The 26,891-nt window shown below is 38.6% G+C and overlaps 1 protein-coding gene across 2 annotated transcripts in view; it reads right to left on the bottom strand.

Annotated features, from left to right (window-relative positions):
• The window catches only part of KIZ (kizuna centrosomal protein), a 100,599-nt gene that overhangs the window by 1,893 nt on the left and 71,815 nt on the right, over positions 1–26,891 (bottom strand). For both annotated transcript variants that reach the window (XR_012689777.1, XM_075203835.1), the window contains exons 11-13: positions 25,927–26,019; positions 17,011–17,107; positions 5,906–5,976 (exon numbers count right to left, since the gene is read on the bottom strand). Coding sequence is in view for 1 of the 2 variants with exons in the window: in XM_075203835.1 (XP_075059936.1) it covers positions 5,906–5,976; positions 17,011–17,107; positions 25,927–26,019 (261 nt within the window). In the remaining variant the exon portion in view is untranslated. The remainder of the gene's footprint in view (positions 1–5,905; positions 5,977–17,010; positions 17,108–25,926; positions 26,020–26,891) is intronic.

Here is a 26,891-nt window from a genome sequence, read left to right as displayed (position 1 = left end):
ATAGTGCATCCTGGTGCCATCTCTTCCTCAGGTAGACGACACACACACACACACACACACACACACACACACACACACACCCCCAGCCATCCAAATTACATAAAGGAAAATATAATTCATCAGTCCAAGCCATCTTATTATATTGCTCCATGGTCCAGTTCTGGCCCATTGTAGGCCCTTTCGGTTGGGGACAGGGATCAGCATGGGCACTCTGACTGGTCTGTGGCTATACAGCCCCATATGCAGCAAGCATTGTGTGTTCTGAAACCTTTCTATCCCAGCCAGCATTAACTTTTTCTGCAATTTGTGCTACATTAGCTCTTCTGTGGGAATGGATCAGACGGGCTAGGCTTCCTATTCACAACAGTGAGCATTAGGCGCCCATGATCCTGTCACCGGTTCATCTGTTGTCCTTCCTTCGACCTCTTTTGGGAGTTACTTATCACTGCATACCGGGAACACCCCACAAGTCCTGCCATTTTGGAGATGATCTGACCCAGTTGTCTAGCCATCACAATTTGGCCCTTGTCAAAGTCACTCAGATCCTTACACTTTCACATTTTTCCTGCTTCCAACACATCAACTTCAAGAACTGACTGATCATAGCTGCCTAATATACCCCACCCCTTGACAGGTGCCAGTGTAACAAGATAATCAAAGTTATTCACGTCACTTGTCAGTGGTTTTAATGTTGTGGCTGATCGGTGTATGTCAGCCATGTGTGGGCTTTATTCCTAGCCGATGTTTACAAACCAGGAACCTAGTTGTTAATGACATGGTGGCAAATACTGATGCATCACAATTATGATCAGGAATTTTCCCAGAGTGTAAGAAATGCCAGCAAGATGTAGGGGAGATCATTCTCATGTCTCCCACACCCATCAGCACTTACCAGATTCAGGCTATCCTGGATCTAAAAGTCGCTACAATAAAAAAACCAAAACAAAAAAAACCTATTTCCATTTTGATTCTATGCCCTATAATTGTGCCATACCATAAAATAAACATTTTGGCATCCCTATTCAGGAGAACTAGTTGATTATGTTATTAAAGTTTGGGAATGTGCTATTCACAAAATAGTAATGGACAGGGTACAACATTAAACCACATGTCTCATGTTATTCTCTGAATAAAGACATATAACACCCTTTAAAAAGTATTTAGGTATATACAGGGGATAATTTCATAATCATTACCATAACTATGTATTTGTGGTCATGTGAATCCTCTACATCTACTGTCCATAACTAGTATAAGAGGCATAATGGCATGAAGGTATTCAGAAACAATAGGTCTCAGATATGGCTTGTGGGAAAAATAAAATGACCTTGGCAAACCAGCTAATGTCACTCTGCTTGCAATGTCATTGAAACAGGCCGAACTATCACAGAATACTTTTGGTGTCCATTTCCTAATTGGAATTATAGCCATAACTGTGCCAAAAAAGGAACTATTGGTAACATGAGTGTTTCATTTTACACCTGCATGCTCCTAAAAGATCTTAATATGTTAAAATGGCTTTAATATTTTTAAAACCTTGCCAGTGAAGATGCTTACATGTTTAAAATGTCTTCAATGTCATAACAATGTGAACACCTATGAATGTTTCAAGTAATTTCCTTAACAATTCTGTATCATGCATGACATTTTTCTGCCAAGCAGTGGTAGTCAGCATATTAATGCTGACTACCACGACAACACTTACCCCGACATGATCACTCCGAAGGGCACCTTTCCGACAAGGCTCGATGGCCCCCTTTCTTGTGCACTACCCTTATTATCATCTATAGTTATCTGGAATCTCTACTCAGATCAGCTATATGAAATTTTAAATTTCCATCAAATGAAACGCAACTTCTTCCACAGAGTCCCAATTATAACCTGGTTCAAAATATTTAGCTTGAAGCAATCTAAAAGAGTTCCAAATCCCTTAACTATCATAATTATCTGTTGAGATTCAATAAATATCTTGTTAGATTCCTTTGTAGTGGATTTGGGTTAAATATTAAGTAACAAAGATGATTCTTCACTGCTGATAAAATATATAAAAAATAGTTGAGGCTCCTTCACTCCAATTGCCCAACAGCTTGCATTGAACATATGAGGCACATGGAATACATTGGACTGTGGACCTATTAAACAGTTCCCTACTTCTATTTGGTACAGCTTGGTTTTTGTCAAAGTGTTTGGGGATCTAGATCTTGCAGCAGAATTACAGAGCTGTTAAAACCTCATTCAACTATTATGTACTATACCTAAAAATTATATTCAGGGCCAGAGGGGTAAATACGGTGGGTGCGGTCGATAGAGTCTGGGGGTGAAGGGGGCAGAATCGACCCCAACTCTCCAAGTCCTCCTGCTCCCCCTCAGATCCCACACTCTGGTCTCAAAAGAGCAGAGCGGAAGACACTTGTGAGCTGGCGCAGAGCAGGAGCTTTGGAATTCTATTATTCTCTTTCTAAATTTTCTATGACTAGTCACGAATCGGGGTCTTAATCCTGTTTACATGCCAGCTTGCCTTTACAAGCCAGCGCCGCATTAAATTTTACATGCAAAGTCGCCGATCTCCCGCGAGATGAAAAAACCGGCGCATAATACATTTACCCCCTTATCTCGTCAACCAATTGGCTTCCTCTGCAGACTATACGAGTCTCCTCCTACACTCAGCAAATTGCCAGTGCAACACTTTCTTAGTTTCTGGTTCCAGACTCCCACAGTTGCTGTTGGTTGCTGCTGCTTCAATCCTGTCTGCTGTACACAGATCTCAACAATTATCCTTCGTGTGAATTCAGCTTCACCCTGTTTGCTGTTCTATGGATTTCCACCAATAACTCTCTGAGTGAGTTTAGCTTCATTGTGTATGCTGTTATATGGACTGCAAACCATTAACCCTCTGTGTGAATTTACCTTTATCTTGTTGCTGTTATATGGACTGCAAACCATTAACCTTCTGTGTGAATTTACCTTTATCTTGTTGCTGTTATATGAATTGCAAACCATTAACCCTCTGTTTGAATTCAGCTTTATTCTGCCTGCTGAAATAAATACTTTTATAGAATGAAGGAATAAATAACCAGCTTGTCTACAGATTCCAGCTGTTATCTTCTATGTGTATCCTCCTCATCAATCTATTCCCGTCTCTCCTACTGGCTATCTGGGGTAGTAGGTTGTGGTTCTGAGTCATTCTTCTGGAGCCATTTTTGAGTCTCTGGGTACCGACTTCCAGTTCCAGGCCTAAATCAGGTTCTGAGTTGTCCAGGGACAGTTCCCGGCTTTGTCTGTTCAGGAGGTTGCCACCCCTGTATATCCTTTGCCTGAGTTTTGAGTCTTCCCAGTCCCAGTTGTGGTACTATATTTGCCTGAGTCTCTGAGTTCTTGGAGGTACCGAGCCTCTGGTCGTGGGTTCAGGTCCCCCCTGTTCCTTCGTGCAGGTTCCAGTCCATCAGCTCCAGATTCCAGGCATTTATTTCAGTACAAAGTCAGGTCCAGCATTCCTCCTCCTAACTTCCAGTATACAGGATTAGAGCAAGCTCTATGAGCAAGGCATTCATCCGGCCTCCCATTTTCCACTACACCCCTGCCACAGTTAGCCCCAGGGGTCTTGAGACGTATCCCAGAAACACTATTGCCATGACAGACTAGTTGTTTATTTGAATATTAAATATCTGGTTGAATATTTTCTTTACCACTGGTTGTAACTGCTGTGAGGAAACTTTCTTAGAGTGAGGAGTGCAACAGAGCCAGGGAGGAAGGGAGTGCAGGACGAGGACAGAGAGACAAGGGGGAAAGGGGTGCTGGAACAGGGGTGACAGAGCCAGTGGGTAAGGGGGTGCAGGAAGAGGGGTAAGAGACAGGGGGAAAAGGGGTGCTGGAAGAGAGGTGAGAGGGACAAAGGAGAATATGGTGCAGGGGCATAGCTAAAAGAGAGTGTAAAGGGAGAGACATCTTAAAAATGGGAATGTCAGGGATGCAGCCATCATAAAACACAAGTAGTAATGAAGAATGGGAATGCACAGAGGGGACAAGTGTTTAAAAAAAAAAAACAACAAATTTCCACTTCGACCACTGCCCTCTGTCCCGACTGCCTGTGTGAGCTGACAGCTGCTGATCACTCCTCGCCCAGCGTGGCCAGTAGGAGAACAGAACACAGGATGCCATAATCAGGTAAGTTCATCTATTTTCTCGTGTCCAATGTGTTTTTCACCATCCTTTCTTGAACTGGGGGTACTACTGTGTATCTAATGATGTTTAAAACACTATGTATTGCTCATTATTGCGCTGTAATGTTTCTTGCATATTTATCTGTACAGAGATTTTTAATTAAGAGGAAAAAACGCTGCTTGTCATACATTTTATCCGTGATTGTGTCAATATATCTATTTTTCTTTGCATTGTAAATGGGGTATTAAGCTGCTCCTGGGACTTGCACTCTCAGTATCTGATATGCTGTACCAATTTTTATTTGTGAATGAGTTTTTGTCTGGTCACTACTATTGATTTGGGGCACTACTATGACATACTGTTATTTGGGGGCACTACTGTATGGCATACTGTTATTTGGGGGCACTACTGTATGGCATAATGTAATTTGTGGGCACTATTGTGGCATAATATGATTTGTGGGCACTGTTGTGGCATAATATGATTTGGGGGCACTACTATGCCATAATATGATTTGTGGGCACTACTGCATGGCCAAATATGAATTGAGGGTAATATTATGTGGCATAATATGAACTGGGGGCACTACAGTGTGGCATAATATGAACTTCTGTCAAAGGCAAGTCTCTCATTGTTGAATATGACGGGAGCCCAAAGAAGTTGCTGTATCGGGCCCAAAATTCATCTTGTTGGCCCTGCCTGTGAGTCAAGGGGGTAGACGTCTCCAGGTAAATTATCTAAATGTTTCCTATCTAAACAAACTGATGGATCACATCCAATTATCTCTCACCCACCTCCTTTACCACCATTAATTTATATACTGTGTTATTTAAAATGAATAGAAAAGACGCATATCCAGTTACTGTAGTAAAAAAAATATTTTTCTCTGACATTTTGCTGTAGATGGAAATACTTTTAATGTGGCCGTGTGGGTTCAAATGATCGTTCAATAGTTATGTTTTTTCTGATATATTTGTTAGAGTTTTATTTCATGTGGAGTGATTCATGAAAATTCTGCCATTACTATTTAATTGAGGGAAAAGGGTACCTGTTACCTATATGTGTGCAAGTATTCTGTTGTTGCTATTTTGTGGGAGATTTGAAAAAAGCAAAACATTGGTTTCCTACAGTGGCGCCTATATAATTGGTGGTATTGCTGTAGTATGGGGTGGCGTGGTGGTGGCAATGTTGTAGTGTGTTTGGGGCTTAGTATTGCTAATAAGTAGGAGAGGGTATTGCTGTAATGTGGGGGGTGATGACGGTTGCTGTAATGTGGGGGGGGGAGGGTAATTCTGGTTGCTGTAATGTGGGGTTGACGACGGTTGCTGTAATGTGGGAGTGATGCTGGTTGCTGTAATGTAGGTGGGTATTGATGTAGTATGAGTGTGTGTGGGGGGGTTATTTACTGCTGTAATTTTTATGCAAATAATGTATTGTTATGGTATTTATTGATGTAATTTGGGTACTAATAATGTAAGTTTGCTGGTCATTAGGAGAAATAAATACCCCCCCCCCCCCACACACACACACTCATACTACATCATGTTGTACTGCCCCAGCAATGCACACTACACCAGCATCAGTGTGCAACAATATAGTGCATGAAGCCCACAACAGGTGGGCCTGTGTGCTTTAAATGCCAGGGCTGATTTTTAGTCTCAGTCCGGCCCTGCTTCTACGCAATTACTTTCAGAATAATTTTTCCATGTACCAGTATTTTTAAGTAGTTCAAGAAAATACTCACCTTTAGACTTAATGTGAGTTGGCCCTTTTGTAGACATCATATTTGTTGGCATTGAAATTTCATTTTCTTTTCTGTGAAGAAAAATAAAAATAGTTTTTTGAGGTGGCTTAACTGAGGTTTTAATCTCCTGATGAATTTATTTGTTTGTGCATGCCATCCTGTGACCTTTATTAAATACATTAGTCTCTCTTTCTGGCAAACACATTAAGTGTCCCGGGCTCTTCTAGCAAGGTACCACAACAGAAATACAAGTGTTGCCAAAACCCCGTGGGCTTGATTTTCCAAAGCCAATTAAACATAGGGAAAAGAGCATTTTAGAGAGCATTTTAAATAACCTTTATACAATACAGATAAAATTTCTCTTTTCCAAATTACAAATCAGAAAGCACTGTAGTGACCAATATAGAATACAGAAAACATCTTATTGACAAATACACAATACAAACAGTATCCTATTGACAGATATACAATACAGAGATCATCTTGGAGGCAAACATACAATGCAAAGAGCATCCATTATTATTATTATTACTACCATCTATTTATATATCGCCACTTATTCTGCAGCGCTGTACAGAGAACTCACTCACATCAGTCCCTGCCCCATTGGGGCTTACAGTCTAAATTCCATAACATACACAGACAGACAGACAGACAGACACACTACTATACAAAACCCTGCTTGCTGTTGACTACTACCAAGTGGCCAAACCACTATACAAAGCAAACCCCCTCAAGAGGAAATTTGGGCGGTGCCAAGAAGCTAACATACCCATTATATGGCTTCCAGCACTCTGACTGCAGGATAGCGTAGGCCATTCACCAATCAGCATGTTAGGACCTTCCAATCTGTTTATTGAATGGCTGGCACTGTCCACCACTCAGATTGCTGGGAGCCATCTACGGGGCTTAATACAAGCTTGTCCAATCCATAGTTTAACCCTAACTGACAAGAAGATACCAGACTGGGTGAAAATACACACCTGACCGGTGGTAATCGGTATCCTGATGCTGGGATACAGACACCCGATACCACTACAAAAGACGACCGAAGAGGGTATCTACTGTAACTGCTGTAAAATCCGAAGAGGCTGGATGCCGGCGCTGCATTATGACGCTAAATGTGACAATGCAGCGCCGGCATCCAGCCTCTTCAGAATTTACAGCAGTCGCAGAGCAGCGCCTCCGGGGATGTCCTGCGCCGGGGAGAAGGTAAGTGTATGTTGTAATAAGTTTATTCAATACCCGCTTTGGTCTTCTTTTGTAGTGGTATTGGGTGTCGGAATACCCAACATCGGGAAACCGTACCCAACCCCACCTGACAACCTTCCTCTGTCACAGGGCAAAATAATTCTATCTGTGATATAAAAACAGGACTGAAAAGGACTGTTAATGATCAAGCTACTTCTCTGGTGACCTCTGTGGCCTCCTTGGTGGCAGCAGTTGGTGCCACAACTTCTAATTTCAAGTCTCCATCTCCCACAGTCTCTCATTTCAACCATGCCACACCACTGGCAGCTACACAAATATGCCAGTCACCGATACTGGTGCGGATAATACTTCTGCCTTACAGTAGTCATGTACACTTTCCCTACAATATATATGAAGTGTTCCTCACACCTCTTAGATTGCAAGCTTATTAAGGCAGGGGCATTCTTATATACTGTTTGATGTCCTTGTAAGGAATTTGTATCATGCCCTTTTAAATGTACAGAGCTGAGTAATATGTTGATGCTTTACAAATGATAATTATAATACAGAACATACATTATGGCTATCTAAGGTAAACAACTCAGCTCTAACTAGCCTGCTGGCTAACTAGTCTTATGTAAACCAGAACCTATAACCGATACCTCCTCAACCCACATTTTACTCTGACAAATCAAGAACACTTACAGTACTGGAATATAACTACCTAGCTGCTTCCAATATGTCTGCGTTCTCATTATTAAAGTGTCCCAAGCACCTGTTTTTAAACTAGGTCACACATGACCGCTTTGTAGACTGGGGAAATAAAGCACAATTGGATTTTGTTGTGGTATATTGATTTTAGAAGTTCTAGCTAAATTCAAGAGTCTGCATATGCATAGTGTTTGCATATGCATTACTAATAATGCAGCACACACTACTGTGGGAAAATATATATATATTACTGCCATCTAATGGTCATTTTTATGAATTACAAAACAGAAAGATTTTCACAAATCAGATAATGTTATTGTAGATTCCTTTATGGCTTAACAGAGGGATGCAGAAGAAAATTTATATATTTATTAATCTAAAGCTAGGTACACACTACAGTGTTTAACAGATTATCGGGCCAATCAGACAATAATCGAATGATTGGCCCAATATCACAGTAGTGTGTACCCTGAAACGATTATTGTCCAAAGCACATGAAATCGTTGATTGAGATTTTCAAACTTACTTCAAAGTCTAATTCAGAGATGGAACGATGTCGTTCCAATTCTGCAGTGCGTATCACCATCAGGATCTCCATAGAGTTTACAGAGTCTTTTTAGCCAATGGTTATGACAGATGAAGAGCACAGACCTGAAGGTAAATCTTGTAAAACATGTATAGTGTGTACACATGAATCAGCTGCTGATGAGGACTTTTTTTTCCCCCATCAGTCTTTGATAAAATCGTTATAGATAACACATTGGTAGAAAATCTCTGTAGTGTGTGCGCCTTAGCAGTGCATTCAAATAACCCAGGAGTGGGTTAGGTGCCCTGTTGTGTTAGGAGCACTGTTGTGCTCTTTAAAACAAAACATGTAAATGCAAATACTTTTTGTTGCCACTGCATGGGTAATTATCTCCTATCCCTTAACACTAATAATAATATATTTGTGTATTTTAGATCATGTAATGGACTATAATGAAGGATGATTTTTTTTTTTAAATAGCTAAACTATTGTAAAACCTTGAATCACAAACTAGCTCAAATCTTCCTTAACCACATAAGGGCTCATACCCACTGGTGCTTTTTAACTGCACTTTGTTCCATGTTTTAGGTTAAAAACAAAACAAAAACAGGAAACCTGCAGCAAACATACAAATTAAAAAAGTTTGCATTTCATATGCAGTTGTATTAGCATTACAAGAACTAGTAAAATGTCAGTGGGTATTAGTCCTAAAAGGTAGAAAAATAGCATAAAAAAAAATATAAAAAACAACAATAAATTGTGTTTAATATACAAGATTATGTATCTACCAAATAAGTATCATAAATAAGAAAGTTATAGCACATAGAATTACGTCGTAATAAATCTCTTTATATGCACACACACATATTATTGCTACAACCCAGTACTCTGGTACAATAGCTCAGTACCTAGAATCAGAGCGACCTCCTCTGGCTTGTTTCATAACTACACAGAGAAAGAAATGCCACACACATACATGGCCTGTTCGTCCGAGCTTCAAGGAAATCAGCCTTAATCCGCAGAAGTCACTAAAGAACAGTTTCAACACAGCTAACATTAGTCATACATTATATTTATTGCACAAAAGGATTATATTGCTTTGCGCGTTTTTTGTTGAACTTGGGGGCAAGTGTTTCACTGTTGCATTTATGTTGTTTCATACAAAATGTTTTATGGGAAAGAAACAGAATGCAATTTAATGGTGGAAGGCAGAACAGGGCATAGTGGAGAGGAGGAAACTGGCAAGTTCTCATGCACAAAGAGGAACAAGTGGTCTTTACTCAGAGAGCAGCGTCCTATTAAGACTCACTTCTTTGCACATTATGCCTTTTATCCCCATTCAACCACAAAATGATTTTGCTATAGGAAATACAATAGCAGAAAAAGATTTACATTGAATGAATCTTTAATAATAAACTGTTGCAGATCTTGCTATGTCCCTTGATTTATAATACAATAAACATCGGATTCTATTAAGTTTTGTCCTCTAGACATTGCTTTGGGGGGGTGAAAAAAAAAATGAATATGAAAGAACTCGATTCTTTCAGTCTCCACTACCACAATAGTGAAATGAGCATGTTTAAATGTGCTAAGAGTATCTCTTTGCATCTTTTATAGCTTGTGTGTATTAATCTGTAAAGCTTATTAAGGCAGAGTCATTGCTATGCAAAGCAGAACCCAATCCCTTTCTCTTGCTTTTCAACAGAGTACAGTGTTTAGCCAATAAGACTGGCCCCCTGCCCCTCATTCGGCATTCATAACATGCAACATTTGCACAATGTATCTCTCAAAGGCTTCTGAATAGAAGGCCCTAACACTCATGTAAACAACTGCAAACCAATTACTTAATGAATCAGACCCACACATAATGAGGTGGCAGACAAAGAGCTATAAATGCATTTTTTTTTTCGCCCCAATCCTCTGCTTTAAAGTAAAATCCCTCAGCTGTAGTTTGGACTTAACTGGCACATCATAATTATTGTCTCCAGGACATCAGAAGCAGCCATTTTTTTTTTTTTTTAATTTAGGTCCAGCAGGGTCTGCTTTGATGTCACCCATCAGCTCGCTGACAAAACAGAGCAAAGACGACTTTTTTAAAAAAGTACCATAGCAGTAACGGCACTGTTATGTTTATTTTCAAGTACTGGGTTTTGAGACCACTTGTAAAAGCAATAAAGCACAAGAAGTGACTGCCCTAAGTGGAATCTTTAAAAGTAAGCCTAGAAGAATTTTCGCTGCCTGTCAATCAAAAATAAGTGAGCACCTGAGCTCCCTGCTTCCTGTCAGCACCAAGCTTCTCTCTATGTTTCGCTAGCTTAATCTCTCCCTTACAAGACTGATGTCAAGTACGCCCAACCATGTGTTGCTACTAAACGTAAAATAAAAACAGACTATTATCCCTCAGCTGTTAGGGAAATAAACTTCAATGGTAACAAGAACCGTGCTATGCGGTTCTCCAAGTAAGGACGAGATGCATTACAAAGAACGGAGAGAAAAGCAAAATAAACTCTACCGTTCAAATACCTAGTATACACATACTAGAAGGTCATCAGGTTGTCATCTGTTTATGTTCAGCATGCAAAATAAAAAAAGAATATTTCCAAGAGGAGGGAGACCAGCAGCAGAGGAGAGATAAGGGCGAAGTACAGACAAAACCAGTTAAAATAAAGGAGAATCAGAAAAATGGTGTCCACATGGTGAGAAAAAAAATTTGAGATAAAGTATTAGCTTTATTAGAAGGTAAAAGACATATATTGGCTCAACATGAAGATGTTTTAAAACACTTGCAGAATTAAGACCAACTTTATTTTTTGTAACATGCATAAAAAAATGACACCAGTCATAGTTCAAACACCAGGGGGATATTTACTAAACTGCGGGTTTGGAGAAGGGGAGAGGTTGCCCATAGCAACCAATCAGATTCTTGCTGTCATTTTGTAGAATGTACTGAATAAATGATAACTAGAATATGATTGGTTGCTATAGGCAACAGCTCCACTTTTTCATACCAGCAGTTTAGTTAATATACCCCCAAGACTCAAATGTTCACAGCATTCATTTGTAAAAAGAGTGTTGATTCCATGTAAGAAAATTATCTGATATTTACCCCCCAAAAAATATAGAATAGCATAACATTATAACCTGATTATAAATCAAGTTAAAATGACCCATTACCTACACACGCTCCAGGTAGCTATTAGGTGGGCTGAACCAAATTCCAATCATAAGATTGCGGTCCATCATCAAATTCGCCATGAACTGAGGCATGAGGTCTTTTGTGCTCATTGCCTCAGTGATGTCACTTGTTCCTAATGACTTGATAGGCTACACAATCATAAATATTGGCAGACAATATTTCTGATGGGCAGCTGTTAATCCTAACATTAACAGATTGAAACAACATTTCCAGAGCTGAAATTGAGATAGATGGACAATGTGGTGGCCTGGGAACATATTTTAATATACTTGTGGCCCTATTTGACAGTAGTGATTACAGAACTATAATAAGTATGGGGTAAATTAGCATGAGGCTCTGAAAATCAAATATTGAAACAATAGGGTATCCTGGACTTACTGATGTCAGTCGTCATCACATTACACATATTGGACATAGTATATAAGTTGTTTCTTCATAACAGTCTCTATTACCCCCAACCCCAATCTACTGTACACCAGTGTATACCGGTCACCGCACACTGTACACCAGTGTATACCGCACACTGTACACCAGTGTATACCGGTCACCGCACACTGTACACCAGTGTATACCGCACACTGTACACCAGTGTATACCGCACACTGTACACCAGTGTATACCGCACACTGTACACCAGTGTATACCGCACACTGTACACCAGTGTATACCGGTCACTGTACACCAGTGTATACCGCACACTGTACACCAGTGTATACCGGTCACCGCACACTGTACACCAGTGTATAATGTCATTATATACTGTACACCAGTGTATAATGTCATCATATACTGTACAACAATGTATAATGTTATCACATATTGTACAACAGTGTATAATGTCATCGTATATTGTACAACTATGTATAATGTCATCGTATATTGTACAACTATGTATGATGTCATCGTATATTGTACAACTATGTATAATGTCATTGTATATTGTACAACTATGTATGATGTCATCGTTTATTGTACAACTATGTATAATGTCATCGTATATTGTACAACTATGTATAATGTCATTGTATATTGTACAACTATGTATAATGTCATCGTATATTGTACAACTATGTATAATGTCATTGTATATTGTACAACAGTGTATAATGTTACTGTATATTGTACAACAGTGTATAATGTCATCACATATTGTACAACAGTGTATAATGTCATCACATGTACTTGAGTGTACAAGTGCACTTTCTTAGGTTACAAAATACCTTAAAAACCAAATGAATAAATCAAAGGTGTAAATTAGAATATATAAGAATTCATACAATTTTCTTATTGTAGCATTCATAATGGAAGATACCAGTGTAAAGTTTATATATACACATTATAGAACCGACTTGAATAATTAATATGTTTAATTCAATTATCAGAACTATTTTGCATTAATGAGATATAAAAATAAAAAAAATACACTAAGATTTTTAATGTGAACCAAATGAAGACTATAAAAAGCATAATCCAGCCTATGTATAAGACAATAGTTCAGATTTCAATAGTTTAACAGGATAAACTGATGATCAGAGCATTATTAATAAATGGCTTCTTATATTTCCTGCAATTACATGTCTCCTGATCATAGTTTTCATTGACTACTGCTGGATTTCCTTTTGATGCTGCTCATACATGAGACTCATTGACTCTGGCAAGTGTATTCTGCCTAATGGTGTAGTTGTTTATGACTACGCATAATTTATGTGGATCAGCGAAAGGAGGAGGAAAAAAGCGAGTTAAAATAATGGAGGCTCTATAGTCAACGTTTTAGGCTAGTACAGAGAAATAATTGCCGCAGATAAATATATCGCTGTATTCAACAGAGGATTGCTGTGACTACAGATCAACATTTTATGTGCTTTGCCGAGTGCCTATGACTTGCACATTGTACTGCTGCTATCTCATTTCATCTGGAAAGTCCATTAATTAAGTGGCAAAGATCAGTAATAATTAATGTAGTGTTCTGGATCTGTGAGCATTACAATGCTCACTTAATAGAAAGATTTCTGTCTTCAAGTAGCAGTACTCAACTGTCTTCTATAAATGCAAAATGGGATATTTATTTCTTTTAGTGTAATATAATGTTAAAAAATATAGTAACGGACTTCACCAAAGTACAGTACAAATATTTTAAATTTACTGTTAAAGGGACACATTTAATATATACACATATGGATACAAATATTCTAAAGCAATATTGTAGTTCTTGTCTATCTGTTCATCTCTAAGTCTCTTAGTTTTGCTTAGTCTGTAACCCTGGGATTCTTAACATATTCCAATCAGGAACAAATTAATGCCTGCGAGATCTAGGGCTCAGATTATAATCAGTAATTTATTTTCTTTTAGTTCATTGACGTTGTGTCTACAAATCAGGGGATATCATTATTTAAACCATAATAAAAAGGATATATGGGATTTGTACAATATAATAATTTTAAAATATGATGAATAAACAGTTTAATCAGTTGGTAGTACACAATAGGGCAGGGGTGGACAAACCTGTCCTCAAGGGCCATATCCAGTTCATGTTTTTAGGATTTCTGTCTGTAGAAACAGGTGGGATAATTACTGACCCAGCCAAATAGATTAACTCAGCTGTACATGATTAAAGAAATCCTAAAAACATGAACTGGATATGGCCCTTGAGGACAGGTTTGCCCACCCCTGCAATAGGGTTACAAAAATTATGTTAAAATATTCCCACAAAATATTTTCTTTAAAGAACCAATGTCTTAACCTGTTGCCATTGTTGTCTATGAAGAGGTTGAAGGTAGATTCACTAAAGCTTCTAAAAAGGCAAAGTGGAGGTGTTGCCCACAGCAATCAGATACCAGCTATAATTATTTACAATGTACTAGCTACTAGCTAGAATCTGATTGGTTGCTATCGGAAATAGCTCGGCTTTTCCTTTTTAGAAGTTTTAGTAAATCTACTAGTTGGTTTATGTTGTTTTTAGAGGAGAAACGCTATTCTATCACTGAAATTCCTATTGCACAGAAATCAAATGGAATATTAGGTTTCAAATTTAGTTTAAAGACATTTGGAAAGGTTGTGCTGGATGTATAAAATTACTAATAATGATACCAGACATTTGACGAAAATTATCTTTCTACGTTTCAAAATAAATTGTGATGTTGCGCTTGTGTGATAGATGTGAGTCAGAGAGAAATGAGACACAGAGAGACAGGTAGATGGATGGATAGATAGATAAACACACAGAGAGATAGATATGAGAAATATAGATATTTGATATCAGTGATTTGGCAATAGCAGCCACAGCCACAATATATAATTTCAGGTCTCCACTTTCTGCTGTTGGTCCTCATTTCCACATTTACTATCCCACCAGAAACTGCACAACAATGCTCGTCGCCAATGACTTTTTCCAACCAACAGCTATCAAGATTATTTCTCTACCTTATGTATCAAGTATTTATATAGGCGCTTGCTGCGTATGGGGATGTGTAGCCGAAGACCGATCAGAGTGCTCATGCTAACCCCTGTCCACCGCTGAAAGCACCTACAATGGGCATGTGAGAGCAAGACCTAGACCATGGAGCAATATAAGTAGGGATAGATGGCTGGGATAGAAAGGTATCAGAACACACAATGTATCACAGCTTGCTGCATATGGGGCTGTCAGAGTGCCCATGCTGATGAAAGTGCCTACAATGGGACAGAACTGGACCATGGATCAATATAAGAAGATGGCTTGGTCTGATGAATTACTTTTTCTTTTACATCATGTGGATGGCCGGGTGCATGTTTGTTGTTTATCTAAGGAAGAGATGGCACCAGGATACACTATGGGAAGAAGGCAAGCCGGCATAGGCAGTGTGATGTTCTGGACAATGTTCAGCTTGGAAACCTTGGGACCTGGCATTCATGTGGATGTTACTTTGAAACATACCACCTACCTAAACATTGTTGCAGACCAAGTACACCCCTTCATGGCAACAGGCAAATAGGACACTATGTGATGGGCAGATAGACCCCTTCGAATAAGATAGAGAAAAGCTGGGTACACACTACAGGGTTTTCAAACGATTATCGGGCCAATCACACGGTAAACGAAGGTTCAGCCCGATATTGCATAATTGTGCATGCTCCAACCATGAATGATTATTGTTCCAAAGAACATCGTGTTTTTTAATTTGATTTAAACAGAACTAAAAATCTTGTTCAATGATGGAACGATGTTGTTCCAATCCTGCAGTGTGTATGCACTCACGACTGGAGTGTGCAGAGTCATAATCTTTTCAGCCAATGGCTGTGACAGATGAAGAACACAGAGCTGAAAGTAAATCTTATAAAACATGTTAAGCGTGTACACATGAATGGGCATGCTGATCGGGACAATTTTTTTTATTTTCAGTCACTGGTAAAATCGTTAACAATATTGCATCAGGAGAAATTTTCTGTAGTGTGTAGCCAGCCATAGACTGACAGGAGAGCACTAGATACATATGAGACAGCTAGATAGACATATATATGATGGACTGACAGACAGGACAGACAGACAGGGCAGACAGACAGGGCAGACAGACAGGGCAGACAGACAGGGCAGACAGACAGGGCAGACAGACAGGGCAGACAGACAGGGCAGACAGACAGGAAAGACATGAGACAAATAGATAGGAGTAAATAGATAGACAGAGAAGGCAGAAAGATAGATAAAACTGTTCCTATATGTTAATTGTTTTGTAGTAACTACAGTGCTGCATGTATATGTCTGTCTTTAGATATATATGTACATATACAGATCCATGTATATATTTACATATAGATATATTTACTAATACAGATCTCACTAGAACTGTACAATATATATTTTTGTTTAAAAAACTGTATTCATAAACCTCCCCAACTCATTTTACTATTTAATGCAGTTTCAGTTTAATGGTATAATGTGTTTTTTACCCAGTTACTTTTATGCAACTTCTTTAAAAAAAAAAAAATTAAAAAAAAAATGGGGGAAACAAAATTACAAAAACTGTCTTTTCAGCATCCTGTAGAAATACCTAGGAGGTGGGTTTAATTAAATAAATGAACAATAGTTACAAACAGCGACTGCCAAGTTGGACGCAATGTGTTCTAGAAGTCTGTTTCTCAGTAAAACATTAAATGGCATTGAGTGAAGCTTAGTTTACATTCTATCAATATTAACAAGAAGAAATACGCCACTTTATTTCTTCAAGACTCTTGCTGCATTATGTCCGCTCTCTGCCTGACAACTGCCATTGTCTGTTCTCTAAGTAGCCCTACGGCGAGCAGCTGTACAGGCTAATTTGAGGTTCACTGGGATGTCAATTGAGCCTTAAAATGAGAAGACAACAGCTGCACAACAATACCTGGGCTTTGTGAAAAAATCAACCAAAAGCATTCAAAAGTTAACCAGATACGTTAGATTTTCTTTTTCCAATTAGGAACTAAAACAGTATTAATTATAGATGATTTTATTGCATACGTCTGTTTTACCTGTGTACAGGACTTGGTTCGTATGAGGATAAGGTACCTTCTGAACTCAGATTGTCCCCTGTCACTCTTCTGAGATTAGTGTTGCCAGATGTTAATCCTGTTATAAAACAACAATATTGTGTAATGAACCAAAGTATAATGGATCTGTTCCATATTAAAGTTACACCGACAACAAGCCCAGAACAATTAATAGCAAAACTAGTTGTAGTCATTAGCCATAGCAAATAGCAATTAAATGTATTGGTCAATTATTTCTTATTACAAAAAAAAAAAAAAATTAAAACATGAATTGTTCTGAAATCGAAATGATTGCACTGATTTGTATGTGTAGAAATAGCATTTATTGCTGTTTTTATAAAGTCAAATAATTATTGACACAATAATCACACACCCCATATGAATGTAACAACGACGACAAGATGTGTGGAAAATTATATGTAGTAACCAATCATCTTTATTAATACAGTAAACTTGAGATGAATACAACAGAAAGCTATTGAGATGGTATAAGCTTCTTTTGTAAACACATTGTCATAGTTGCCAACAATTTAAATCATAACAAATAAATAATTAATATGTAATACTTTCTGGAAAAACATTGCTGCTGAGACAGTGCATCCGCACAGACGGACCTTGGCGCACTACAATTACCACCATGTCATATTTACTGACTGTTATAATAGGGCATTTTAAATAATCCATTTCAGTAAAATTTAGCTTTTAAAGTTCAAAAAATAACAACAGATGTTAGGAACAGCATCTAACATACAGGAAGAGGGGAATGTTGTTGTGCTATTGGTGAACAGTGAAAAAACAGGGATAGCTACTGGGACAAATCTTGAAAACCTGGGACTGTCCCTGGAAATCAGCATTTTCTATTCTCCCCTAAAGTTAAACTGACAGGGGATATATTTCCTATTAAAAAAAACCAAAATCTGTCTCCTCCTTCTCATTGGCTTACACAATGCCAGCAGAAAACAGACGATATAACCAGGAAAGCATTTCTGAATAAGAATGATATGTACATCATATATATAGTATTTAATCATAAAAGGTAAAATAGTGACCGGTGAACCGTGCATCTTCCCACACCGTGCTGATTACAGGATGGCCATCAGTGTCCATTTGTCAATTACACTCGACTATAAAATCCTTGCAGTGGGAGGAACTCCTAGCCTTGGAAGCCTAATTGCTACGAGGTCCATAACATAAAAAAACCATAAGCTATGTTTTAAAAAAGGCCGTAGAGAAAAAATATAATTTCCGTTGCAAAAGATCTTTTCTGCAGAAATGTACAGTTTTAAGAATATTTAACTTGACATCAAAATCCAAAAGTGTAATGTTGCTTTTAATGCCAGTAAATTCAAGTATCTCTCCCTACAAACTTCTTGGTTGTAATCTACTCGCATTTTACTTGACTGTGTACACAAGATACACTACACATGCATCCTATACACACCATTAGATTGAAAAATAAGAATATTAACTGGGGTGCATGGCAGTTAATGGGACACTATATTGAATATCTTATGCCAGGGACATAACAATTAATCACTGGTTCATCCGCTCTAGAGGCTCCTACTCTGCTCTCTGGAACTGAAAGCCTGACGTGGCTTCCATGAGCATGTGCCGGCCCCCAAGGACGCTCAGAAGAACAGAGGCCTGTGGAGCTGATGGACCACCAGCCCTGAGCCCCATAGCAGCTGCATATGTCGCTCCAGCAGTTGTCCCACCGCTAACTTCAGCTCTTAGGATGCTCTTATCCCAAGTCGTATGTAGACTTGAGAGGAATAAATGTTTCCTAATGAACCAGATTAAGCTGTCTGTTATGTACAGTATATATAATCACATTTCATTGATATTACTACAGAGATAAAGGTCTTTGGTTTGGTGGATATAAAACATGAAATTAATGGATCGATAAATATTGATAAGTAATTTAAAGGTGTAAGGGATGTTCAAAAGTATATAGGTAATATAACCATTGCCTGATAGAATGTTACAATATTGAAATGTAATCTTGTTAAAATGTTAAGTGAAAGCAACTGTCCTCTGTACACCTCCACGAAACACTTCAAGTAGCTTCTAATAATATCCTTCCATAGGTTTACAATAGGGATTACTATTGTACATGACAAAGGGTAGTTAATTCAGTAAAATGTGGCCACATAAAATACCCAGGCCTCTGACTAAAGGGCACTGAACACTTTGGTCTGGTTTTATGGGTGAAGAGAGATATTTGTCAAAATACAAACCTGAGCTGTAATGTTAAAAATGATATGAATCAAGCAGGGCTGGACTATGACTAAAAATCAGCCCTGGCATTTAAAGCATACAGGGCGACCTCTGTTAATGAGCAGGAAAAAACTGTGTGCCGTTGCACAGGGGCGTAGCTACATTATTTTTTAGGCGGGGTCAACATGGGGCATTGATACATACATTATAATAAAAGATTACATTTATCAGGCCCTCCCCATCCACATCACGCCACCCCCCCACCCCAGAAACACATTTCAACACCCCAGTCCACTGTACTTATCTATGTTTCTGATACTGCTGACATCCATCAGGGTGGGAACTTCCTGTAGAGTGAGCAGGGAAGCTCTTAATCTCACAAGATTAATAAATCTCATGAGCCTTAGAGCTCCTCAGCTTGCTCTGCAGGCTGTGTCCTGTACGGGAACTGGGAGCAACTATCAGATTCCTCCTGCTAACCAGAGCTGGATTAAGGCTCGGGGGTCCCTAGGCACTTAAGACAGGGGGGCTCCTATGATTTAATATGGTTATTAGACACATTTTCAACAAATACACAGGCACTACTGTTAGGTGCACACAGTTCTGCCTTCACAAGCAGTACAATGTGTAGTAGGACATACCTCCCAACTGTCCTTGTAGTCAGACCAAATCCTGACTAAGAGGGACAGTCACCCACCAAATTCAGGACAGTTGGCAGACTGTCCTGCTCTCTCCTACCTGTCTTGCAATTGTCACCACCTGTGGCTGCTGGTGTCTTTAGATCAGTTGCTGCTTGTCTGGATCCTGGAATGTTGGGGGCCCTATTTGGGGAAAAAAAAATGGGTACATGAAATTTAGAAAACTCCAACTAGCCCCGCTGTTAAATCAATATAGCACCCAGGTTTTATAATTAGGCCTCACTCCAGCCCCAACATTAAAATAATAGTATTCCCATTTAATAAACAAACCCATTTCCCTCCCTACATACAGCCTCAGCAATAAATTAATAGTATTTACATTTCATAAATATACCTATTTCCTGCAACCATCACAGCCATTAAATTCATAGTCACATTTAACAAAGAGACCTCATTCTCCCCAAACTCACCCCCACATTCAATAGCCTCCAACCACCCCATCTTAAATTAATAGTCCCCACTATTACATTGCCCCACCATTACCCCGCAAACAAAATAGCACCCATTAATTAGCCACCATCTACCTCACACACACTACATTGCCAAAAGCTCCCTGTGCCATCACACACACATTACTGTGCCTCCTTATGATCACACTGTGCCCCTTCATCACAATCACGCTATGCCACTTTAAGATCGCACTGCGCCCTCCATGCTGCTTTTCCCCCCTTATCACACTCTGCCATGCTGCTTTTGCCCCTCTTCATCACCCTTATTCATCCCCCTGTGCTTTGTATCTCTCCCCCCTTTCTTCATCACCCTGTGCTTTGCATCTCTGCCCCCACCTTTCTTCATCCCCCTGTGCCTCTCTGGGTTCCTCCACTCTTACTTACCTCTGTATTGCCTTATTTCATCTTTATTTTCTTTTCTTCTCTTTTCTCTCTTCTGTGCACCGCTCCTCACTGAATGTCGGGCATGACGTGATGACGTCACGCCCGACGTTCAGTGAAAAACAGAAGGGGAAGGAGAGGGAGAAGAGGGACGCTGGCGGAAAACAAAAAAGGATTAAAAAATTAAAATTGAGAGGGCGGGGGTGGGGGGCGGCTCCGCTGCGCAGGGTACCGGACCGGCCCATACAGTCCAGTACACTTGATTCCAGGGCCAGTCCGACCCTGGAATTAAGTGATTTACAAATCAATTTTCTAATCCCTGACTATTACAGGCAAAGAATAAATAACAAGTGCTCCAAATCTCAGCAAAAACAGCAAAAATAGCACAGTCACTGAAATCTACAGTTTCTCAGTAAGTAGAGAATCAGTGAGTCTAGACAGATTTTAGTATATCGATCTTGGAAATCACCATGAATAAACTTGAGATACGTTCAAAACCAGCGAAATGGGGGGGGGGGTTTCGCCCAAAAAACAAAGAACAGCTCTTATACATGCACAAGCTCTGAAACAAATGGGTTTATTAATTGCAATCTTGTTTCCACAGGTGCACTAATAACTCCACTGAAATTAATGGGTGCATTGAAAAAAAATGGGGAAGCGTAATCTATGCAGTTTCCATAGTTGCCAAACATTCTAGTTATAGAACAGTGCGACACATAAACCCTCCTAGAGGTAAGTGTATCAAGCTGCGAGTTTCTGACGGGTTTGAGAAGTGGAGATGTTGCCTATAGCAACCAATCAAATTCTAGCTGTTATTTAGTTAATCTACAAAATGAAAGCTAGAATCTGATTGGTTGCCATAGGCAACATCTCCACTTTTCAAACCTGCAGGAAACTTGCAGCTTGATACATTTAGCCCCTGGAGTTGTCAGGTGAATAACTAAATGATGCTGTTTTATTCCCGGTGTCACCAGAGCACACCAGCAGTGTTGTTTTTGCCCACATCAAAAGAGATTGGAAGACTCTACTTATGTGGTTAATTGATTATTAACATTTGGCTCATGCTTAATATTCAAAGCTTATTACTACTACTAATGCAGTAGAAGCCTTCAATACTCAGCATAATTGAAGAGTTGTCAAATGAATTAACCACTTAATTAAAGACTTCAGAATCTATATTGATTGTTGCAATAAACCAATTAATGTTTCTGAGACGCACTGGGGACATGGAAAAAGGCAGGATCATTTTGAATTCACCCGACAACTCCAGAAAGGTGTCCACACGTCAGCATCACTGAAATGAATGGCCACATTTAAATTAACGGGAAAAGATCCCAAGACATGGCTCGTAAAAAATTTTTTTAAATAAAAATCAATGGAAATCACTAAAATTCATTGCTGCATACATTAAGATGTTTGGACAAAAGGATTTCCATTTGGGTTTTTTTACTATGATTTATAGAGATTTTGATCAACTTGAAAAAAGTAGTAAAACTGACACTTAGTAGACTTCCTATAACATAACTGTGACGATTATGTAGTATATCTAATGACTGATTGTTAATTTTTGTTGAATACATGTATGACAGTGTATATTGTATGTAACCTTATAATGTAATCTCAACGTGTGCTTTGCTAGATGACATGAGTCTGAACTGCAAGTGTCAATAATCTGTTGAAATTAGCCAGACCAGGGAGAGATAGGTATCTCTGAGGAGTTTGAAGCCCCAAAGTTGTAAACCATCTAGCCAAGCAGAACGAGCAGAGGTGAGAACTCAAGGTCCTGTGAACATTCACGATCTCATGACATCCCTAGCTCACTTAAAAAGACCTGTGACATTCGGAAAATCAATCTGTCCTTATTGACAGCTAAACTCCAAAAGGTGGGGGGTGAGAGCTATGGGGAAGAAGGTTTAAAAATCTTCTGACTTAGACAATAACGTGTGCATTTTCATGAGGGGTTCTATCAAGACTGAAATTGTGTTCCCTCACACACCAAGTCTTAAGTAGTAAGTAGTGACTCTGATTTTATTTCCTATTTTATTTCTGAAACTTATTTGTGCAATTTACCGTATGTTTTGTCATTAACTTTTTTGTAACTAAGCCTTGGAAACATTTTTCAGATTAAATAAATTTAATCTAGTGTGTTCTCTGTGATTCTTTGTGAATTTACAAAACCCAGGGAGCCTCATGTTACATGTGTATGTGATTTAAGTGCGAAACATTAATAGTGGTTTTGATGAACGTAAGGACACCATAATAAATCCTTCCTGGTGGCAGAAAAGGTGTATTCATTGCCAAGTGACTAAGGTGACGCCAGTCACGGCCAGCTGTTCAGATTGTTGTATCTGGGACAGGCTGGGCGTTCGTGACAATAACATTCAGAAATACATATATTGTTGAAGTTATTATTATTATTATTATTATTATTAATATTTTTTATTTATAGGACACAAAGTGTCGTACAGGAACAAACAATAGGGCAGTACAAGGTAAAACAGCATGGTACAGTTAACAATAAGCACTGTAACTCAGGCAGCTTAAAGCACAGCTAAATAGAAAGGCTGAGGGATATTAGCACAAACTCAAAAGCTGTGCCCAAGAGGGTGGGCGCACGGCTGACAGGAAAAGAGCCACTGAAAGGTGCAGAGAAATGCGAGAGGAGACAGAGGGCAGAAGGTCCAAAAAGGAGGTTGGCAGAGTAGTTGGAGAGCAAAGTTAAAAGTGGTGGAAACAGGAGGAAAGAGGGCCCTGCTCAAAGGAGCTTAGAATCTAAAGGGAGAGGCAGACAAACTGAGGACACAAGGTTGATACAGAGATAAAGTCACACGGAACGAGAGAGGAAGGGGGAAGAAAGGATGAGAGGGAGAGGTAGCCAACAAGGTGGGTAGTTAAGGGGATGACTGAAGGACTTTAAAAAAAAAAGGTGGATTTTTAATGCCTGTTTGAAACTGCACGGATGGGAGAGGTAGCGGTCAAAAAAGGTGTCCGGCATGGTAGCAGGAACCTAGAACTACCTAAAATCTGGGACTGCTAATGAACCAAGGAGTCTGTACATGGGCAAAATAGTTTCCCTCATGCTAAAAGGCTCCACAAGGCTTCCCCCTGAGATATACTCATATGATCGCTATACAATTCAACGCCTACAACGCCTAGACCAATAAAGGAGGGCATCACTAAACCTAAAATAAATATTTTATGATATGGTGCTACCACACATATACATAACACTTTTTCATTAAATAACATATTCATAGACTCCTTAAAAACAACATTAATTTATAGAGCAGCACCTACACAAGTGAAGTGTAAAAGTCCACTATTCCACCTGCAATCTGACAGACGTGGTCAGCAAACACCCCTTCACCCCGATTATTTAAACACTATCACACGATACAGCCAGACATCTGTGTTTAACTTTCATCCCTAAATCACTTAAAACTTTACCATGCAAGTGGGGAGACGCAATCTAAATTTATGGTCACATGAACTGTATAGATAAAGAAAAGGGGACACAAGTAATAACGATGAAATCAAGGACAAGCAGATCAGACAAATGGTACAGAGGAAGCTTTATAGCTGTCCCAATTTGCTGGCTATAGCAAAAGCGCTATAAGTGGATTATTTGAGAAGATCTATCCATTAATCCCACACAAAGCCATCACCATTACACAGATATTGTTTATTTCTAACAACTTTGGACAAAATAAGTTTTCTTAAATGAGACCGAAAAATAAAAGGACACTTTTTTTTGCAATGTTTTGCTGTGACATTATTATATTTTAAAAGAAGAAGAATTGCAGTGAAGTCTTTAAAATACATGAAAGGATTCCTCCTGCTGTTTTGGTTGGCCTGCATATAAATCTAAGCTTACATCGATGACCTTTCACTTCAAAGCTACCAAATTAAGTCATTAGTGTCACACCGATCCTTGGTGCCAAGTTTTCACCTAGAAATGGCTGTTTTCACAGGTGTATACATCTCTGTGACAAATAGAGTTTACTTATATTTATTAAAAATATATTTCAGCACTATTACACAATACGTCATTTAGTCCAAAATATGCAGAAACATCTATCTATGACATTGTAATAGGAGATAACAGGGCAGAAGATCATTTTTATAAAGGAATGGACACAACAGACCTTTTGTAAATTGTGTCTTGTTATCATCTATTTATGTAAAAGCAGATTTGGTACAGGTGGCCAAGATGAACCTTTGCACTCTCCAGCCTCTTGCTGGCTAGCACGCTTAGAGAGGAACCCCTTTTATATAAAGCACCTCCGTAATAATCAGCCCAGGTGCTAGCTAACTTGATTACGGAGAACTGAAGCTGTGGGATTCCCCAAAATCATGATAATCGGACCACGCTGCTTAATAGGAGCTGATAACAAAAGTGTGCATCTAGAGGAGAAGGAGATTTTGTTCTTACCAGTAAAAATAGGATAGGAAAACATGACATTTTGACCAGCATTGTTCTACTATTAAATCTGCACCACTGAAACTGTCCAAAGAGCTATTTTAGTTATCTCAGAGGGCTCACTACATGGCCAGCACTGATATACGCTACCAATGGTCCGAAGAGAAATATAGAGACTGGGGACAATGGTATTAGAATTTTTTGATGTTTAATAAATAGACCATATTCCATGAGGAAAACAAATTGAAAGCTAGAAAATACACCTCTAATATTATAAACACACTTATTATTCAAATCAACTTCACTATTGAGCATAAAGGTTATACATAGCTTTTTTAACAGATAAAGGAAAATTATAGCTGAAACTGGCAATAAACTGCAAGGTCTAAATGACCAAACCTGTACGGTGAATAGAAGCAATGTATACTCCTTTACGTGCATGGTAAGTAGCTGCCCTGTGAGGACGATCCCAGGGAAGATTTAGAATCTCGCTAGGAAAAAACAGCCAGCAGGACACAAAAGTGACAAAAATAAGTCCAAGTGAATACAAAGGAGATTAGGTGGTAATACAGATCCCATTCACTGACATGAGGTCTTGTATGGATTATAATATCTTATGAATGCAGACTCCACAGGCTATACATAGGTTGGGGGTTTCTTTATTTTTGCTGTACTGCTAAGCTACGTAATATGCATCTCACTAGTTTCATGTGTATCGTTCACAATCACCTACCAGGAAGTTCAATATCCGATATATCACTCAGTTCTTCATTGTCATCCTTTTCTGTATGGACCCTTCTACCTTGCAGGACAATGCTGGCGTTTTCTGTGACACAAATAAAGGTAAATTGAAGTTACAAATACATTTTATGGACAATGACTAAATATCAATAAATTAATCATTCAAGTAAAAATAAAAAAATTGTACATGAGAAAACTCAACTGAATAATTTAAGATCTGAAACACAATCCCACAATATTAATTATATAAGGATATGTCGGTATAAAAAACAAACGCACAAAAAACATTAACATTTTACAGCATGGAGTGCTACTACGCAAACTTTTGCCCTTGTTCACAATGTAGAACTAAATACTGATTTTTCAATAAAAGAAGAATTATTAGAAATGCAAAGTGCCCTAAAGCTCCCATTCTCATTTCAACATCCTTCTCACCACCATCCCATACAACACAAAATGATCAAAAGAGTAATGTGCAGGAATAACTACACAACTATCCTAGGAGAGCCAGCAAATCACACAACACTGATTTGGATCTGCAGCGTGTCCAGGTTAAGTGGCTGTAGCAGAGTAGGAGAAATCAATTATCAATATAATGAAATATAGTCAGAAAGACAGAAAATATCTGGAGTTTCATGCAATTAAAGTCAAAATAAATAAAAAAATATATATATATATATATATATATATATATATATATATATATATATATATATATATATATATATATATATATATATATCTACATACACACACACAAAAACAATAGCACAAAACAATGTAGGTTGCAAGAATATATATCTACCAACGGTAACTAAACCCCTAGAGTATTTGCTCCGCCCGTCTACCATATACAGCACAGCCCTCATCAGAATATGGTCAAAAATGTGCTGCATATAGAACTTGCAGTGACATTACATGTACAACTGTCTTTTCTGAGCACTTATGTAAACTCAA

This window comes from Mixophyes fleayi, chromosome 3 (assembly GCF_038048845.1).
Source record: "Mixophyes fleayi isolate aMixFle1 chromosome 3, aMixFle1.hap1, whole genome shotgun sequence".
NCBI lineage: Eukaryota > Metazoa > Chordata > Amphibia > Anura > Limnodynastidae > Mixophyes > Mixophyes fleayi.
Note: the sequence above shows the minus strand (reverse complement) of the source record. Positions and strands in the feature narration are given on the sequence as shown.